Raw genomic sequence first — 20,965 nt, 5'->3', positions numbered from 1 at the left:
GCACAAGAGTTTGTAACAGTCTGTAACTATTTCATGATGATTCATTAAAAAATAAAAAATGTTAAAGTCTTGATTCTAATTTATTCACAGGATAATTAAATTTTAGGAAATCACAATTTCTGAACTTTCACCAAAAATGACTTTTATTTGCTACACGAACAAATATTAGTAATGAACCATGGTAATTTGTCCAGACAGTAAAACTTACAAATATTAAATTGAAAAAGATCTTCTTTCACAAATTCAAAATAGCACTTTTTCTTGACATCTTATAAATGGAATTTTCTTCTACTTGTATCCATTTCTTTGGGCTGAAAATTACGGGGGGTGGGGAGAAGTTAAACTCTTAACACCAAGTGCTAATAAACTGTCTCTAAGAATGATCAAGTCTTTAGGTCTGATATAAAAAGCATTGCAAGTTACTAATATATAAACACATGTATATACGCATGTAATATACATTTTTCATTTTACATTTTTTGGGGGGGCCACATTTGGCAGTGCTCTGGGCTTACTCCTGGCTTTGCATTCAGGGATTATCCCTGGCAGGGCTTGCGGGCAATAGAGACCTTATGGGATGCCTGAGATTGAACCCAGTCAGCTGCAAATGCTGTATATACTATATCTCTCCGGTGCCAATAAAATTTTAAAGTAAAAATGAGGTATATGAAATACTGCTTTTCAGAATTTTAAGATATATATCCCAAATGTCTACTATAGCAATCATTTTAAAAAGCAAGCAATAATGGTATATGTTGCAGGCTTATAAACAAATAGTTGGACCCCATTCCCTGATGTCTTTGACCAAGAATTTGCCTTCCTAAGTCCTAGGTGGTGCTACTTGGTCCCATTCTGAGAACCACTTGGTCTTTAGGATCTTCAAGCGAAGCATAGTTAATCAACAGACTGAATCAGATATGGGTTCTGGTCTGGGAGGAGATTCAGAAGCATAATTTGAAATACCCAAAGCTAAAGTTTATCATTTTATTTTTGTCCCCCTACTTTTTAAGTATCCTAAATGGCATATCAAAGAGTAAGCACATACCTTATGGACCCATTCATATTCTCCGTATTTGGAATCAAAGGTTCCTTTCTGAAGAGATCTTAATTTTAAGGTAAAACGTGGTCCAAGTTCCTGAATTCCCACTTTTTTTTCACTCTTGAATATGTACCTTTAAAGATAAAAGAAGTTCAGAGGCCAATAAACAGTCAGGTATGGGCAGTGTGGAGACATGAGGGGCCTCACGAGATGGGGGTGGAGCAGGCCCTTTCATTCCCCCCTCCCATGAGACCCTGAGTCGCCGCCCACAAATGGCCTCTCTGGCTCCTCAAGCTTTGCAATCCCAGAGACTCAAACAAATCTTGGAACCCAGTGGCTTTGGCAGAAATCCCTCCAGATTTTAATTATTAAAATTTCAGAATTCCAAACATCATATGCTATTCATAATCAGCGATAGAAAACAAATTGTCTAAAATTGCCTTTTTGGCAGATCTGAGTGTTGGGGTAAAATCCCAAATAATAATGGTGGGTCTACATCAGATAAGGAGTTGATATCAAGGGTATATAAAGCACTGGTTGAACTTTACAAGAAGAAAACATCCAACCCCATCAGAAAATGGAGCGAAGAAATGAACAGAAACTTTCCCAAGGAAGAGATACGAATGGCCAAAAGGCACATGAAAAAGTGCTCTACATAACTAATCATCAGGGAGATGCAGATCAAAACAACCATGAGATACCAACTCACACCACAGAAACTGGCACACATCCAAAAGAACAAAAGCAACCACTGTTGGAGAGGATGTGGGGAGAAAGGGACTCTTCTACACTGCTGGTGGGAATGCTGACTGGTTCAGCCCTTTTGGAAAACAATATAGACGATTCTCAAAAAACTAGAGGTTGAGCTTCCATTTGACCCAGCAATACCACTGCTGGGAATATATTCCAGAGAAGCAATAAAGTATAGTCGAAATGACATCTGCACTCATGTTCATCGCAGTGCTATTTACAATAGCCAGAATCTGGAAAAAACCCGAGTGCCCTGGAACAGATGATTGGTTGAAGAAACTTTGGTACATCTATACAATGGAATACTATGCAGCTGTTAGGAAAAATGAGGTCATGAACTTTGCATATAAATGGATCAACATGGAAAGTATCATGCTGAGTGAAATGAGTCAGAAAGAGACAGACATAGAAAGATTGCACTCATCTGTGGAATATAGAATAACAGAGTAGGAGACTAACACCCAAGAATAGTAGAAATAAGTACCAGGAGGTTGACTCCGTGGCTTGGAAGCTGGCCTCACGTTCTGGGGAGAGGGCAACTCAGAGAAGGGAACACCAAGTAAAACGTGGTTGGAGGCCACTTGGGGGAAGGGTGATGCGTACTGAATGTAGACTACAGACTGAACACAATGGCCACTCAACACCTTTATTGCAAACCACAACACCTAATTAGAGAGAGAGAACAAAAGGGAATACCCTGCCACAGTGGTGGGGTGGGCGGAGGGATGCTGGGTTTATTTGGTGGAGAATGGGCACTAGTGAAGGGATGGATTCTCGAACTTTGTATGAGGGGAAACAGAACAAAAATGTACAAATCTGTAACTGTACCCTCATTGTGACTCACTAATTAAAAAATAAATTAAAAAAAATAATGGTGGGTCTGGTGTCAAAATATTGAATGTAATCAAAGTAGAGACAGAATGTGGAAATCATCTGCCACACGGGGAGGGTGTGGGATGGGAGGTATACTGGGGGTTTTGGTGGTGGAAAATGTGCACTGGTGAAGGGATGGGTGTTTCATCATTGTATGACCGAGACTTAAACCTGAAAGCATTGTAACTGCTTTCACGGTTATTCAATAAATAAATTTATTAAAAAAATAAACCTATTGTTATATAAAAAAAGGAAGTTATTCTCAACGAACACAAGGATTTTTTTAAAAAAATATGACAGTTCAGAAGCTTATGTGTCATATATGTCACAGTAAAGCTCAACGAGTTAAAAGTACTCCCCTCACCTGTGAAATCTGAAGAAGATATAATCCCGTTGATTGTGGAATGTGGCAACCTGCCTTCCAATAAATTGAGGATTATGGGGAAAAAGAGATGCAAACATACGTCCAATAGAATGACCCAGGCGTGTTGTAAAATTGTTCAAAATTATTTCAGGTACGTGTTCTGTGGGGTCTTTGCCTCTTCTCTAGAAATAAGACAAAATCAAAGTAATGAAATAAGCTAGTTTACAAAATTAGGTTTCATTGCAATTTTGTTTCAGAATTTATAAAATGTTTAAATTTTGGTATTTCTGAATAAAAACTTTTTTTATCAAACTCATGAAAGTATATCTAAAGTAATTTTAATACATAGTGAATACACCAAAGAGAAAGGAGTAAAGGCTTATTTGCTTAAACAAATATGATCTAGGATGAAAGATCCATTGGATAGTTGTTTTAACTAGGAAAGCAAGTGCTATTATTAAAATCATAAAGGTCTATTAGCAAGAACATCTAATCAAATACTGTGAAAAGACAAATGTGGTCAACCAAGGAAAGCATTAAAACTTACCTTAATTTCTTTACGTAGACGAACACTGCTCATTTTAAAATGGGCAGTTGGACCACTTGGCAAGTGACTCAAAATTAATCCATCTGTTCATAAGGCTAAGAACACAATAAACTCTTTAATGAAAAATATTTATTTAAATATCAGTACTTTCTCCAAAGGTTCCTCAAGTCTGTAGTTAGGTGAATAAGTGGGTAATTCTCTTAGAAAACTTCTCGCCACAATAAAAATGCCAGACATGAATGTCAACCTAAGTGTCTGAGAAAAATAGATTAAGCGACAGTAGTTCTACTTTGTCTCTTTTATAATTAACTTTCGTTATCCTCTAGAGTGTTGAGCCAAGGGAAAGAGCTATTAAATGTCCATTACTCTTAACAGATTTTAGGATCCTAGAATAAAAGTAGTATACAAATTTACTTCCATGTTCAGAGACCTAATATAATCCTAAAATGTGCAAAGCTTTTCTACATTTGTAAGGACAGAGTATGCTGTGTCTAAATTGAGTCCCACAAGAGACATCTAAGCTCTCAAAATCAAAGTCATTAGTGTTTCTCAAGAGATAAGATCTTTCCTTTGGGAAGACTGCACCGTACATTATAATCAACCGACCAATTAATCATTTACTGATTATTTACCACTAATAGAATTGTGCTAGTTACCAAACTGCAAATAATGTTATGAGCCACCAATAGTCCTCAGGGTTGGCAACCCAAGGGCTTTTATGTCCTAGATGTAGGAAACTACTACCTATACAACACTCCTACATCCTTGTAACAGTTGAAACTTTAAGAGGAGGTCAGAATGGGACTGTTGCAAGTCTGTTTTCACATAATTAGTTTTATAAGACATGCGATGTTTTTGTAGTGACACATGCTGATGTTTCTGTAGTGACATTAATACTCCCATTCATAATAGAAGCTGTGTTTGTCTCCTATTCCTTCCCTGCCCACCAAATCTTTTACCTTCATAAAATCCTTGCCTCTACGGCCCCCTCTACTTCTACTGGCTGTTGGTTAAGGTCCTTTAAGTTTTTTACCTAGATTATGCTGGAAGGGAGGTGTCACACTAGAGCCACCCTAGCAATGCTGAGGGATCAAATCCATTGACTTGCACGTTCTAGGCATGCTCTACCCCAGTCTCTGAATTAATCATCCTTTCAAGTTAGAATTCATAAGTCATTGTTCTTTAAATAAAGAAACAGCAAAAATAAGTTGGAGGCATTCTTTTTAAGATCTCATCTGAAATCAAGCAGAAATACCGTAGGCTCAGGTGACCCATTAACCTCAGAATGTAGTAAAATAAAAACAATCCACAAAAGGGATTATTCTCAGCATCTGAAACACCAGAATCTATATAACACAGGTTTAAATTCCTATGCAGAACAATTAAAAATAATCCAATGATAGACACCACCCCTGGCCACATGAAATCCAGCCCCAAATGGTTAAGCCCCCCAAAAGGGAAACTCCTTTATGACTTTATCTTTCAGTACTTATCTATATAAGGTACCCTTCCTCTGACTCATTTTCCTCATTATTCTACTCCCTTATCTAAGCATCTGTGTCAAGTTCCATCTCCTTGACATTTCCTTAATTTCACCCAAGTCTGCAATATATGCTATAGCTATCCTCCCCAAACCATGTTTTCATTAATGTTTATTTTCCCTGCTACATTATGAATTCCTTAAACTTGTCTCGTTTATTTATGCATCTTTTTCTAAGGATTAAAATGTTTTACCTGTACTATGTGCTTTACGGATGAAAAGAAAAAATTAGTTCATAGAATATTGGAATAGATATCTAACGTGATTTAAAAATCACATTCTGAAAATTATCTCAGTTATTTCCTTATCTTTTAAGTGCATTTTATTTTATTTATTTTTTGCTTTTTGGGTCACGCCCGATGTTGCACAGGAATTACTCCTGGCGGTGCTCGGGGGACCATATGGGATGCTAGGAATCGAACCCAGGTCGGCCGCGTGCAAGGCAAACGCCCTATCTGCTGTGCTCTCACTTCAGCCCCTTAAGTGCATTTTAAAATATGAAGGTGAAACAGGAAAACTGCATTAAAGAAGAAAGGATACTTGGTGTTTTACGATCTTCGTTAATAACAATTAGATCTGTGAAATCTCTGGAGATGCACTGTGGAATAATTTTTTTCAGAGCCAGTCCTCTTCTGTAATAAACATGTGAGTTTGGTATAACAGTAGAGAGCTGATCGCAGAGTCGTACGGTTCTCTGTTTAAAAAAATAGAACAAAAATCCTCTAAAGTAAAAACTTCATGGCATAATAATAATAAAGGAAAGGATAATGATGATGATGATGATGATGATTACTATTATTATTATTTTTTGCTTTTTGGGTCACACCTGGTGATGCACAGGGGTCACTCCTGACTCTGCACTCAGGAATTACCCCTGGTGGGGCTCAGGGGACCTTATGGGATGCTGGGAACCAAAGGTGGGTTGGCCGAGTGCAAGGGAAACGCCCTACCCGCTGTGCTATTGCTCCAGCCCCCATTATTAACAGCATTATAAATAGAGAGCAAGGCCTGGAAACAAAATTTGAAATAGGAAATGTTATCCTTTATCAAAAGTCAATCATCTTAAAACTGTTTTCAACAAGAGGTTATTTCATCTCCAACAGTATATGTCTGACAATTTCTGGAAACAGTTTTGGTGATTCTGTTATTGGGGGTGAAAAGCTGAGGATGGGGGGAAAGGCTGCTATTGATCTGCAGTGTTATGTGAGGGGTACTGCTAAATACCCTATAATGAATAGGACAACCCCATAAAAAAATTCTCCAGGCCAAACTTTAACAAAAACCTTATCATGAAGAATCATGCTTAGTGAACTTAAATCATGTCACCAGTACTAAACTTCAACAGCAAATGAATAAGGCAATTATTAACATAAATCTTCTGAATGAATTGTTAGTCAAGCAATATAAGTAAAGAAAAAAATTCAAGAGTTACACCACTAAATGTGTTTACCCCATGAGGTCTATCTGATGTTGTGATGAGGATCTTGGGAGAAGTTTGTCTGTTGAAGTAAGAAGCAAATTCATCTGTAGCTTCGTCAAAAGCAACCTAGGAAAATATACCAAGAGATAATTTTACATCAATACTCTATTTGATATTTGGTCAGTATTTTAAGAGTAGTTCCAGCAGATATCTATGACACTACCTGACAGGAGATTGAAAAAAAAAAAAAAGTCTAAGAATGGCTTATGTTAATGACACATGAAGAGGCTCAGTGATTTCTCTATGGAGTGCACGTAAAACACTGGAAAGCAATTGTTAAAAACCACAAAAAGAAACTGAAGTTTACCTAATGTTGAGAACATGAAGAATTTTCCCTAGAATGAGAGAGAGAGAGAGAGAGAGAGAGAGAGAGAGAGAGAGAGAGAGCGCTCATATATATAGGCAAGCATCTAGCACAGAGCTTCCCAGTCTACACATAACATAGGCAAGAGACTCAAGACTTGAGAACTGCCGGCATCTGTTAATGCATTGCCCAACCAATAAACAGCTTAACTGGCAGAAGTTTTGTCTGAGGAGCTGAAGATTTTTCAACATAATCTGTCTAAATACTGGCTGATCATTATCATGACACAATCTGACAAACCTAGAGAAGCAGATAAGAGTAACAAAATACCAACTAGTGAGGTAGTGTTTCTGTCATAGTCATTTCTGGAAGCCTAAACAAACAAAAACCCTAAAAAAAACATTTCTGGTCTGGATGATGGTAGGTAGTCCGGGTCCAGATTCAATCCCTGGCATCAACCCATGGCTTTCTAGAGGATCACTTAGGCCCCTGGACTCTCCCCTGGGCAATCCCAAGGCCTGAGCAACAGCATATTCTTGATGCCTAACACTGCCTGCCAACTGGGTAGAGTGGGTTGAATATTCCTGGCAGTGGCCCTGTGCCCCTGAGTGTGGCTGTAAGTTCCTCCACCCTCAAAAAGACTGTATGTCTGTGTGCACTCTTTTTTTTAAAAGACTAAAATGGTAATTATGAAAGTTCCTCCACCCTCAAAAAGGCTATCTGTGTGTGCACATCATTTTTTAAAAAGGGGTTAAAACTGTAATTATAATACTGAGTTTATAATAGATACATGTACAATGCACATGAAATAGCACCAAAAATAAGATTGGAGGAAGTGAAGCTACATACACTGATGCAACTTGCTTTATTTTTACATGATGTAGGCTGTATTTAATTGAAGGTGCATACTATGATTTTAGAACCACTAAAAAAAGTAACTGAAATATAGCTTATAAGATCAAGAGAAATTTTAACACTATCTGTTTAAAAGGAAAGAAAGTTGTCAAGGAGAAATACAAAATATAGAAAAAAGATGATTAAGAAAGCAAAATGGGAGCAGTTAAATATTTAAGGAGTAGATAGGACATATGTGAGGCCCTGAGTTTGATAATCTGGTACCATGTAGCTTATGCAACCCTGAAAACTGCTGGGTGTGGCCCCCAAGCTTCACAACAATAATGACAACCAAAACACAAAATGTAAAACATTAAATCCAAAGACCCATCTGGGGAGAGATAGTACATAGTACATGGGTAAGGTGCTTGCCTTGCATGTGGCAGACCCAGGTTCAATCCCCAGCATCCCACGTGGTTCCCCAATCCATTCCAAGAGTAATTTCTCAGCACAGAGCTAGGAGTAAGCCTGGAGCACAGCAGTGTGGCAAAAAAAAAAAAAAAAAACCAAACAAAAAACCACACAAAATACCAACCCCCAAATAAATTCAAAGATACTAACTTTTTGAATGAAAAACCACAGAAGTATATACAATGCAAATGAAACAATAAGAAAATTTAATGGGTATATAGATTTCCAAAAAATTAAACACTTCAGGTTTATTTAAAGGGACATTTTACATTTGATTGAGTCAACACATCAATAAGCTTAATATGCAATTAAGAAAAGAATCTCCCAAGAGACATTAAGCAGAACTAAAAAAATGAAAAATTATTGTCAGCAATCAGGATATTTCAGTATTTCTTTCAGTGACTGCAGCAATCCACCTGTTGGCTGGTAACCTTAAGTAGCTTCACAGGTATAATATAAATTCAGCTCCTTACAGAGAGGGCAGAGAGACTCAAGAAAACAGCATGACTTCAGGCTAGTGGGTGGGAATTTAATCAGCATGGGAACTTAATTAAGACTGTCTTGGGTGTGGCTGTGTAAGACAAGATCCCCCCACCCCCATGTACTGCCAAATCTCGGAAGTTTATGTACAGGCTTTAACTGTGTTCACTCTTGTTCAGCCTTGACAACATACTGCACATTACATTTTCTCAGAGCTATATTCTTGGAGCAGCTTCCGAAGCGCACAGTCAAGGGGCAGGTCACAATGTAAATGCCAACAAGAGGAGGCATGGAACCTAATTGCTTTGGACGATCACATTCTCTTGATCACATTTCCAGTACTCCATTCCTCATGTCTGACTCTTTAAGAATCTCCTGAGTCCCCCTCTTCTGCAAAGTGCCTTGTCAAGAAGCTGTATTAGCATGGAGAAAGCTTAGTTGGAGGCTGTCTGCATTGGAGGTAGATGCCACAGCCACAATAAAGACACATGCAGGAGAAAACTCAGTTTAAGACAATGATTTATTTTTTTTTTTAAATTAGAACAGCTATTCCTATCAAGAGTCCCATGAGCCATAGCACTGAATTACTAGTCTCCTAGGCTAAGAGTAAGATCACCTAAGGCACTGGCTTATATCCAAATGTAAAGACATAAAGACATAACATTAGCTGACTCACCAGGTTTTATCTAAATAGGTGAGCATTCTCTTTAGATAAAGGCATACATGCCTCTTTGTGCAGCAGTAGTAATAATGTCCAAGGCTATCTATGTAGACAAAAGCTTTTTTTTATCAGAGCCATATCTATATCAACAAGTACAGGCTTTGTTGAGTATCACTGAAGGTTTGCTAGATTAATATAAAACAGTCCTCTGTGTGTGAAAATTATGTTCCCATTAACCTCAACAGAGAAAACATCTATTTTCAAGGAAATACACAACATTCTCCTAAATAGATTATATGTTAAGAAAGAAGAGACCTCTTTTAGCTGAAAAGGAATAATTTAAGGGAGGCAAGGGAGAAGGAATAAAATATGTTCTACAACTATATAAAATTAAACTACATATCTAGAGCTATTTAGAAAATCTTCAAATATCCGGAGATTAAGCAAGCTTAATTATTGTTTTAATAAACCAACAATTTATTCATTTGTTTTTGTGTCATACCAGCAGTGCTCGAGGAACCACGTACTCCCAGGCACTGAACTTGGGTCTCTTGCATGAGAGCAAACTCGAGCTTAATCCCTCAACATCTTCCAAGGTGGTTAACAAACAAAGACTTACCCCTCAGCACAGCAAGGACACTAGAAAACCAATGGGGAAAACCCATCTTACTCAATAAGTGAAAAAAGTTATCACCAAAGATATAAACAAACCAGTAAATTCTCGATCAGTGTCTTTAGTGACACTATGATGAGGATGTTCAATGAGTTCAAAGAAATAATAGCACAGGTAGCCAGCAAAAAGTATGAAAGCTGAAATGAAAAGACTTATCACAAATGACAGAAATGAAGAACATTTAAAAAATACATAAAAGTCATATAAAAAGTCAACAAAAGCAAAAAAAAAAAAAGGGGGGTCCGGAGCGATAGCACAGCGGTAGGGCGTCTGCCTCGCACGCGGCCGACCTGGGTTCGATCCCCGGCATCCCATATGGTCCCCCGAGCACCGCCAGGGGTAATTCCTGAGTGCAAAGCCAGGAGTAACCCCTGAGCATCACTGGGTGTGACCCAAAAAGCAAAAAAAAAAAAAAAAAAAAAAAAAAAGTCAACAAAAGCTCTGAAGAGCAAGTAACAGAAGCTGAGCAAAAAGATTGAAGAGCTCCAAGATGAGAAGGAGGAAACTGCTCAGAAACAGCAGAATGTGGAAAATAGTTTGAAAAACGAACAGCATACTAGAGGAATAATTAAGAATCATCAGTCTCTAAAAACAGGAAGGCACATATTATGGCGAAAAAATAAAGAATTTATCAGTAAAAATTTCCCAAAGTTGAGGATTACAAGCACTGAGATCCAGAGGCCAGAGGGATCCAATTAAAATCTACCCAATTATGAAAACTCCAAGATACATTATACTCAAAATGACAAAGATCCAAAGATAGACTACTGAAAGTAGCAAGATCAAAAAAGAAACTTACATACAAAATAAAGTCTATAAGATGTATCTAATGACACTCTACATTAGAGACTTTATTTACATATAGTACAAAAACTCAATGAAATGAACACCTGACCAAGAATACTCTATCTAGCTAGATTATCATTCAGATATGAAGAAAATACTCAGAGCTTCATGGGCAGAGAATAGCATAGGGAATTCATAACCTTGAAACCAGCTTTTTAAGAAGCACTGAAAAAGCTCCTTTAAAGGACAGGAGAGGGGCTGGAGCGATACACCGGGTAGGGCGTTTGCCTTGCACGTGGCCGACCCAGGTTCGATTCCCAGCATCCCATATGGTCCCCTGAGCACTGCCAGGAGTAATTTCTGAGTGCAGAGCCAGGAGTAACCCCTGTGCATTGCCAGGTGTGACCCAAAAAGCAAAAAAAAAAAAAAAAAAGGACAGGAGAAACTTCCCATTATGTGGCACTGCGTTTGGCACTCACTACTGGTTGTCCTCTATTAGATTAAGAAAGGTTAAAATTATTTATCAATTAATTAGCACAAATTGACTTTCATTGACTTATTTCTGTTAATTCTACTTGCCATTCTTTTAATTTTTTTGGACCAAATAATATGAAATGAATTTGTTATATGCCTAGCAAAGGGGGAAAAAGGCTTCATTTATGACAGGGAAGATATAATGATTACTGCACTAAGATCCAAGTACAAAATAAAATTGAATGCAATATATTTTAGATGCCAGAGTGAAAACTTAGTTATGGAAATGAGAATACAATATTATATTGTATTAAATTATTTGAATTTCTTTATTTAGATAGGCTAGAAATCATAATAGCAATCAATCACTACGATTTACTTGTCGATTTATTTTCTGATTATTCCATTTGCCATTTCTTTTAAGTTTTGTTAGAGAAAGTAATATGAAATGTTATATTTCTGCCGATCAGCAAGACTGGCGGGGGGTGGGGGGGCAGGAAAGTAATGACAGGGAACAATGACAGTTAAACTGGGGATACTGGTGGAGGTAACGCTGGTGGTGGGACTGATGTTGGAACATTGTATGCCTGAAATAACTCTATTATGAATAACTTTATTATGAATAACTTTGTAAATCATGGAGTCTTAATATTTTTTTAAAAAAACCTGCACAGTCAAATGTTAAAAAATGAGTAAATATAGTTAAAATGCTGTCTAGAAAAATCACCATCTAAAAGATCAATTTCATTTTAAAAAAATCAACAAGTCAAACAACTTAAACAATTTTCAGAGACAATTTAGTTTTTAGTTTAGTTTTTCTTTTTTTTCCAGGTCACACCCGGCAATGCACAGGGGTTACTCCTGGCTCTGCACTCAGGAATTACTCCTGGCAGTGCTCAGAAGACCGTATGGGATGCTGGGAATCGAACTGGGGTCAGCCACGTGCAAGGCCAACGCCCTACCTGCTGTGCTATCGCTCCAACCCCTTCAGAGACAATTTAGATAATAAGAATGACATACCTAGAAATAACTGTAACAAGATTTAATGTGTAAAATTTGTGTGAAGAAAATTAAGAAATTGAATGAATTATATTTTCATTAGTTACAAAACAATGAAATAACGTATGATCATCAAACTGATCTCATTTAGAGACCTCTGTGATCTGATATTAAAGATCAAAGGTTGAGGAAGAGAACATGTCAGGAGAGAGGGCATATTTGAAGACAGTGATGGGGAGGGGCATTTAGCCAGAGATAACAAAACATATTATGAAGAGAAATAACTAAGAAAGAACTAATACAAACTGATTCAACAAACAGTCCAGAAAAAGGCCAATTGCTAAATGCTCATGTTTAATAACAGGGTGTTATACTTAAGAGGACAGGCTACTCCTGCTTCTGAATGGCACTGAGAAAGCTGGAGATTTTTGTTGGGGGTGGAAGGCATGGGAAGAAATAACCCTTTTTTCTTTTTTTCATACCAAAATAAGAAATTACTTCCAGATAATCAAGTAAATGTGAAAGGCAGCGCTCATATTCTTTTATAAAAAAAACCAAAAAAACACATAAGGAAAGACTTCTTAAATATGACCAAAAATGCACTAATAACAGCTTTAAAAACTCATTCATATTAAGACCTTTTGCTCACCAAAATACACCTTCAAAGAGTAAAAAGAGAATCCACAAAATGGAAGATACCGGTAAACACCTAAAGGGTTAGTAGCAAACTATAGGAAGAAGTCCTATGAGTCAGTAAAATACTGGATAGAGCTAATATATATATCTACTGAAATAACACTAAGTACATAAATGCAAAGATGTTCAACCACACTAGAAATCAAGGAAAAGTAAATTCCTATTAAAATTACATAGCATTTTATCACTAGTTTGAATATAGTAAACATTGATCAGAATGTGGGTAAACAGAAGTTTTATTTATCATTAAGTACTGCAGTGTAGTATGGTATTTGCAGTGCTTTGGACAACTTATTTTTTGTGGGGGCTGGGGTGGAGTCAGGCCACTCTCAGCAATTGCTCTTTACTATCTCTCTAGCCCAACTTTGGGCAACTTTTTTATTACACTCACATACATAATATTTACACATCCCAGAATTTGTGTCTTAACAGGTTCTCCCCTAGGTAAATATTTTGGGAAACAAGAATATTGAGCTTAATTCTATGCCTGTGATCTCCAATTAATCAGCCAAATGCCCTTATAGCTTGTCAATGACAATTCCAGCCTTCAACATGCAAGTTATAAAAATCTCAATACCATCTTTATTAGTCCTCTTTTCCTTACACTCTATATCCAATCTATCAATAAATTCCAGAGGTTCTAATTTAGAAACACACCCAGGATGGAAAACAACCAATAAAAACACTTAGAATCATATCATATCTAATACACAATTTAACCACCTTGGTCCAAGTCATAATCTTCACTTAACTAGCCTGGCCTCCTTAATTATATCTTCCCTATAGCAGCCAATTAGTCTTTAAATTAAGTTCTATTACACCATTCCTCTCTTTAAAATCATCTAATAGCTCCTAATTTCAATTAGTGTAAAAGCCAAAGTTTTCACAATGGCTAACAAAATCTGAATGAAGGACAGCAACTCCTATTTTACTATAGTGTCTAAAATTATGTAAAAATGAATCAAACATGTACAACTCTGCACCTACCCCATTTATAAAAAAATTGCAAACTCTACTCCAAGCAGTCCCTAATCTCCTCTACCCTTCCTTTAATCTATCACTATTAAACATATATTATGTAATTAATTTTATTATGCTTATTATCTCTGTTCTTGGAATATAACCCCTGGTTTCGCAGAAATTATCTGTTGAATGTATTATGATCTGGTAAAAGAATGTTCATATGGTAAAAAATGTTCATCATTGTTTGAAAGTAAAAAAAAAAGGTAATTAACAAGTTTTCTGCACAGAAATTTAAAAAATAAATACAATGAAAACTGTGATTCTTTCACATATTTTAAGTAGAAAATACCAAAAATAGTCTTGAATTTCTATGAGAAAACAAGAAGTCATTAAATGTTATCCATAGGTACTAAAATATCTTTTAAGACTACAAAATTCACAGTAAAATCTATCACATAAGTGGGAGAATTAAAATTATCAAAATAAAATTGTCACTATGGCAATACTCCCAAAGCATCATACAGATTCAATAGTTTCTATAAGGATACCCATAACATTTTTCAAAGAACTAGACCAATATTCCTGACACTCATATGGAATAATAAAACCCCACGAATAGCAAAAGCAATCCTTGGAAGAAGATGGGAGGCATCATGTTCTCCAACTTCAAACTGTACTACAAAATGGAAGTAATTAAAACAGCATGGTATTGGTATAAAGACAGACCCACAGACCAATGGGACAGAGTGAATACCCTGACATAGATCATTTAATCTTTTATAAAGGAACAAGAAATATGATGTAGAGCAAGGACAGCCTCTCCAACAAGTGGTGCTGGGAAAACTGGGCAGCTACATGTAAAAAAATTAACTCAGACCTCTTTCTAATGCCATGCACAAAAGTCAGATCAAGATAGATTAAAGATCTCAACATCAGATTTGAATCCATAAGGTACATGGAAGAAAACGTAGGCAAAACCCTCCATGACACTGAAGCTAAAATCTATCATATAGTGAATATTTTTCAAATGATGCTAAAAAATAAATCCATTCCGATATTAAGTAGCAAATATAAAAGAAATGAAATACATCTCTAGAAAATATAGTTTTTTAACATTATTAAAAATTTTAATCATTAAATAATCTACAATCAGTAAGACATCATGGTTGAACAAATTCATCCTATAACCTCACCAGCCACCACTTTAAACATCAATTTATAGACAGATAATTTATCAAATGTGACCATCCAAACTAATTTAAGACTCCTAGCATTACCTCTTCATCATTAGGGTCTACTACAGTTTCATCAAAGACTCGCTGATTGTCAATAGTCTTCGGAACAGGCTTTGGTGGAGCCTAAATAAAAGAAAAAGGATGAATTTTAGGAACATTTTCAACTATTAATTTTTTAAAAATTACATTTAGGCAGAAGTTCTCAACCTTATCTGGCCTACTACTCCCTGTTCTTTAAAAATAAAAGGTTCTGCAGCTTGCTACCCCACCCTCCCACCCCTTACCATCTTTGCCAGAATACTCAAACAGAAAGCAGTTCCCAATTAATTGCATCAGAGATTACTACTTCATCCCTGGATCAACCACCTGCCCCCACACTCATCTTTCAGTACCCCTTTTTCAGGGGTAGTTCAGGAACAGTCTCTCTCACTTTAGGAAATAATGAATTAGAGGGAAGTAAACAGAAATTAAAGTAAACTCATTACACTTCTCACTTCAAGTCCAATATATCAATCCTAACAACAAAGCATATTCACTAAGAGGCCTTTTCACTCTGTGAGCATACTAGAACTGCTAAGACCAAAGGAGGAAATGTCTAATACCCAATTCCCAATTCAGATAGAAGAAACTGGAATCTAAAGAACTACCCTCTAAGGAAAAAAATAAAAACAGAAAAAAAAATTTTTTTAAGTACATATATGTGTATCTTTGTTCTAATTCTGAAAAAAAGTACAGAAAGGTATCCATTCAGATGTGAATTCTAGTTTGGCTGATTAATGGACAGGAATGGAAAACAGGAACAATTTACACAAAGAAATACATAACATTCCATCATTAACAGAAACAAATAGCAAATAGAGCAAGTGCTGAACTGTGAGGGCCCCGCCCTGTCCAGCAGGTAGGACCCTTTGTGGGGCTGAGGAGGGGACGCAGCCGAATGAACAGACGCAGAGACAGAAGAAGGAGGAGAAAAAGAGAGAAGGCTTTATTCACTGGCAGCTACAGCATTTTATACTTGCCTGCTGGGAGGCAGGTAGTGGTATGCGTGCCCGGACCCCGTCTATCATGTCAGGCACGGGTGTCGGCTAGTGGGATGGTAAGGTCAGTCAGGTCAGTAACGGCGACCTTGTTAGAGAAGTTTTAATTAGGCCCCTGTTGGAGAAGTGCCAGGCTCTGCCTTACTTGAAGATAAGAGCCAGGATTGAAATATGGCCTCCTACATCTGGCTTCCTACACTGAACTTATAAGGTAGTAACACCAACGTGATGGAATACTGATAAAACCCGCAATCATACATACTCAGCTTAAACCAAGAAAATGTTATGAGGTGCTGGGGAGATGGTTCAAGGAGCTGAAGCACATGCTTTTTACAGAGAACCCACAGGTTCTGTTCCCTGTGCTGCATGGTCCCCCAAGCACTGCTGGGTGACCTTCAAATTGAGGAATAGCCCCTGAGCATCATCAGTTTGGTCCAGAAACCAAAATATAATAATGATAACAATAATTAAAAAGAGTCATAAATGCTATGTTCAGAAGGAATATAACTGTAAACACATTGCCTTTTCTTAAAGTCACAGACACTATAACTACAGGCCGCCTTCTCTCAGGGAGAAGTGTCTCAAACTCCAAAACATAAAGTTATACAAACAAGGGAAGGGGAAGAATACTTCTGATGTGACATTTTGAAAACATCCCAACCACCACCATTATATCTATTGTTTAGGGACACAAACATGCAAAGGAAAGATAATAAATAAGAGTATGGGAACAATAAAGAGAGATTTCCTGAGTGGTTATCTTTGGAAAGGAAAGTAACCAGGATGTAGCACACCAGGTCTTGTGCTACACCATTATTTCTTAAGCTAGGGAAAAGAATGGAAAAAGGGTTGACATACTTGTTTTATATCTTTCAATACATCTAGATCTTTCATAATAAACTTAAAATGTGATTCAACATAAATACAATGTAAAACAATGTAGATGTGACTGAATTTTTTTACCTTATCACCAAGGGCCTCTCTCTCTTTTTTAAGTTTCTTCTTAGCTGCCAACTTTTCCTAAGGGGATTAAAAAGCAACATTGAGAAAACTACTAGTAAATCACAAGCACCCACACAAACTACAAATTACTAATGGAATGAATACCTAACCAAACAACTTGGTGAATTATTAAAATAAGCATTCCAACACAGGTTTTCATACCCAAATTATTACAAACCAAATGAGCTGGCCATTTAATATGGCTTAACAAAACTTTTGTGCCTTCAAAAAGTAATAATAATAATAACCTCAGAATAAGGAAGTTTGTGTTTCTCAAGTAAGTGGATATGCAAAACGTATACTAAATAAATCAGCAAGTCTTTGTTGTTTTGCATTCTTAATTAGTTACAACTTAAGGAAGTTTACAACTGATGGCTGCTTCTCAGAGAAAACAACAAAGGAATAGGAGATGAGTTGTGACTATATCACTGTCATCCTGTTGATCATCAATTCGCTCCTGGGGGCACCAGTAATGTCTGCATTTGTCCTAGCCCTGAGATTTTAGCTGCCTCTTTTTACTCATTCTTCCCAGCAATGTCACATTGGAGGCTTTCTCAGGGTAAGGGGAATGAGACCCATCATTGTTACTGTATTTGGCATATTGAATACGCTAGGGGGAGCTTGCCAGGCTCTGCCTCTGTAGAAATCCACATGAAGGATACTTAGACATTTTAAATATTAAGTGAAAGAAGTCCATCTGAAAAGGCTACCTGACATAGCTCCCAGTGCATGACATTGTAACAGTAAATGAGTTATCAGTCTGTTTTCAATAAAAACAATCAGCAGTTATCTGTTTTTTAACCAAAACGCTTAAAATTGAGGACTTAACTCTTAAAATTAAGAGGACTGTCTACTGTAAATCTGCATTCTGAGTACCTCGTAACAGAATGCTTGATAAACAACAGAAAATACATTTTCCCTGTTAACACTGACCTGTGATCAGATACAATATTAGAATCGACTGTCTCCCAATATTCTTGAAGGACTGACAATAATCCGGGCAGATTATTACATGGTACATCTGGATGAGGTAGCAATACTACTATAAATACAAGTACACACTCATTATTAATGGCTTTATTGTTTGCGTTGAGACCCGAAAATATTTCCATTTTCAATGGCAAGAATAAACAGGTTAAAAACCACAGCTGTAGAACACCATTTCCCCAAGATGCACACAGGAGGGGGGGATCAGTGGATCCTCCTCGTTATCCCAATAGTATTTTAGCATTTGTGATGAATAAGAAAACAGTCCACATCCTAAAAATTCTAGTGAGTGGAGGTAGGTACCAAAAGGCACTTCTATTTTATGCACCTGAGTTTTTCCATTGCTGGCTCTCGACAGCAATGCAGTCACAGACCAACCTTGGCCTTGCTCTTTCACCTAAACTGCTCAGCCTCGGTTCACCTCCTCTAATCCGTTGCCCTCCTAGAACTGTAGGCAGATAACTCCATGCTGAAGAGCAAACACCTAGCGCACCAGAAGTAGGTGCAGGCATCATAGCGGCAAGATGCAAGGCCCCCGGATTAATACAAATTCTCGGAATTCATGTGACAGCAGGTGGGCGGGGCGAAACGTAAAGCCAGGCTTTTGCCTTTTTCAGTCAGGAGGATGTATTTTTCACTATTAAGAGAGGAACATTTCTTGCTTTTCTTCTCCGCCAAAGCCCCAAGATGTCGCTAGTAAGGAGGCACATTCCAGCGGCCCAGGGATTGAGTTGAACCACGAGGCCGGCGCCTCCCCACTGCCGGGAGAAGAATCCCGCGGCTGGTTCCTCCTCCTGCCCAATCACAGCCGTGGGACGGCAGCAGGAGGGACCGCGCATGCGCATCGCCGCCCACTACGCGGAAAAAAAACACCACGCACGCGCCCAGTCAGCTCCGCCCCTCTCCTACCTTCCGCTGCTGCTGTTTCCACCGTGTGAACATTACGTGTCGCCTCTGTTTGTTCTTAATCTCCGAAATGCTAAAGCCTGGGGGGAAAGCCGGTGCTTTCGAGGGTTGCTCCCCGCTCTCCGTGACTCCATCCTCAGCGGCTGCGCTTGCTTGAGCCTGCTCGGGAACGGCTTTCCGTTTCACGCCTTTCTTTCCGCTGCCGCCGCCTTTATCCCCGGCCCGCGCCATAGCGTTTGCGAGGAAGCGGAAGTGGCTTCCTCCTCTGACCCTTTTCCTTCGACTTTTGCTTCCGGGTCGGGAAGTTCTTAAAGCGGAAGGTGGCGTGCAGGTGGGCGTTCCCTGTAATGGGACTCAAAACTTCTTGGGGCTAGGAGAACGGTTAGGGACGTTTGAGTTTACTGGGCACCTGCTGTGTGCCGAGTCTAAATACTGAATCTTTGCAGTGTCGAATCTTTTCAACTTGGGGGCTGAAGAGAGAGGTAGTAGAGCTGGTAAGGCGCTTGCCTTGGATACTGCCCATCCTGGTTAGACCCCCGGCCCCCAATATGTCGTCGTCCTCCTCCCCCCCACCCCCACCCCCCGCCTTGTCCCTGCAGTGGCCCCTGAGTGGACTCTGTGTGTGTGTTTGTGGTTCCTCCTTCGCAAAGAAACCGAAAAATGAGCGCACAGATAATACCAGGCTGGGGGGAAGCCGCGTATAAGAAAGTGCGGAGGGTCTCAGTATGGCCGTGATGGAAATGTTAGCGGTCGTGGGTTGGGGGGCGGCGATAGTGATGCAGGATCGGTGACTGCAGTTCTCTGTTCGTCCAGGGTTCCCAAGTTCTTCAGTATTATTAAGAATGAAAATACTGGGGCTGGAGTGATAGATAGCACAGCGGGTAGGGCGTTTGCCTTGCAGGCAGCTGACCTGGGTTCGATTCCCAGCAACCCATATGGCCCCCCAAGCACCGCCCGGAGTAATTCCTGAGTGCAGAGCCAGGAGAAACCCCTGTGCATCGCCGGCTGTGACCCAAAAAGAAAAAAAAAATGAAAATACTGAGTCGCAAATATGTTTAGGCTCAGTCAGCAAAGTTTGTTGGTGAGTCAGAGGGAAAAACTCCCCAGCTGGAGAGGAATTTAGGACTAAGTTGAAAGTAAAGGTCTCTTGTGTAGGGCCTTATAATGAGAACTGGGTTCTTTGTTTTTCTTACGGAGTAACAATGTTTACAGATAACGCAAGGATTATGCAGGTGATCTGACTCACATCAGATCAGGTGAGTCAGATCGGGCTTTTAGGATTATCGATTTGAGCATTGGTTTTAGGGATTAGCCATTGTCTGTTAGTCTCTAGTGTCTGAGGCTTGGGGCAATATCTGTGATCTTGGGGAATTGTTACTTTCCATTCATCAGAAAGATTCCAGGAATTCACTGAAATGTTACAAATATAGGAAGGGGACGGTCCAAAGGTGAGACTGTTCCCAGCAGTTGGTAAGAGGAAACAGGCTTCCCCTTTCAGTGTGTGTGCACAACTTCCTAAGGGGGCACTACTAATGTAAAGAGATAGTTGCATAGAGAAGAGATGTGCACGGAAAGGAAATGAGAAGTAAGGGGGCCCTGTCTAGAGGGATCAGAAAAACAAGGGGAGTAGAGGGTGAAGGGGCTGCAGTGACAGCCTCACAGGACCTGCAGGAATTTGGGCTTTTTTTTTTTTTTTTCTCCGAGGTGCAGCTTTCTAGGAGGATGGTAAGGAGTGACATGCTGTGACTCACTCCTTTGAAGCATCACCCAGAGTAGCATGTGGGGGAGCGGGGAAAAGATTGGGGTGTGCAGTGACAGTGGCGCCAAGTTCGGAGATTTTCGTGGAATTTCGCAAGTGCTATGA

General features: G+C 38.6%; 1 protein-coding gene across 1 annotated transcript; it reads right to left on the bottom strand.

Annotated features, from left to right (window-relative positions):
* Positions 1 to 46: 46 nt before the first annotated feature.
* Positions 47 to 19,347, bottom strand: RPF1 (ribosome production factor 1 homolog). The gene is made up of 9 exons (XM_004603320.2): positions 19,105 to 19,347; positions 17,170 to 17,226; positions 15,212 to 15,292; positions 6,564 to 6,659; positions 5,654 to 5,807; positions 3,574 to 3,656; positions 3,027 to 3,208; positions 1,046 to 1,172; positions 47 to 311 (listed from the first exon to the last, which is right to left on the bottom strand). The coding sequence occupies exons 1-9, from the start codon at positions 19,330 to 19,332 to the stop codon at positions 270 to 272; spliced, it is 1,050 nt and encodes a 349-aa protein (XP_004603377.2). The 5' UTR covers positions 19,333 to 19,347; the 3' UTR covers positions 47 to 269.
* Between the last annotated feature and the right edge of the window lie 1,618 nt (positions 19,348 to 20,965).

This window comes from Sorex araneus, chromosome 5, assembly GCF_027595985.1.
Source record: "Sorex araneus isolate mSorAra2 chromosome 5, mSorAra2.pri, whole genome shotgun sequence".
Taxonomy (NCBI): domain Eukaryota; kingdom Metazoa; phylum Chordata; class Mammalia; order Eulipotyphla; family Soricidae; genus Sorex; species Sorex araneus.
The sequence above is the reverse complement of the archived record's forward strand: the minus strand, read 5'-3'. Positions and strand labels throughout refer to the sequence as shown.

Bases quoted from the DNA above. Each gene is read 5' to 3' on its own strand.
- RPF1 (XM_004603320.2), bottom strand. From the start codon at position 19,332: ATGGCGCGGGCCGGGGATAAAGGCGGCGGCAGCGGAAAGAAAGGCGTG. The intron at 5,808-6,563 runs GTAAACACATTT...TTTTTTAAACAG, and splicing joins CATCAGATAGACCTCATGGG to AGAACCGTACGACTCTGCGA. The intron at 312-1,045 runs GTATGTGCTTAC...CGTAATTTTCAG, and splicing joins AATATGAATGGGTCCATAAG to CCCAAAGAAATGGATACAAG.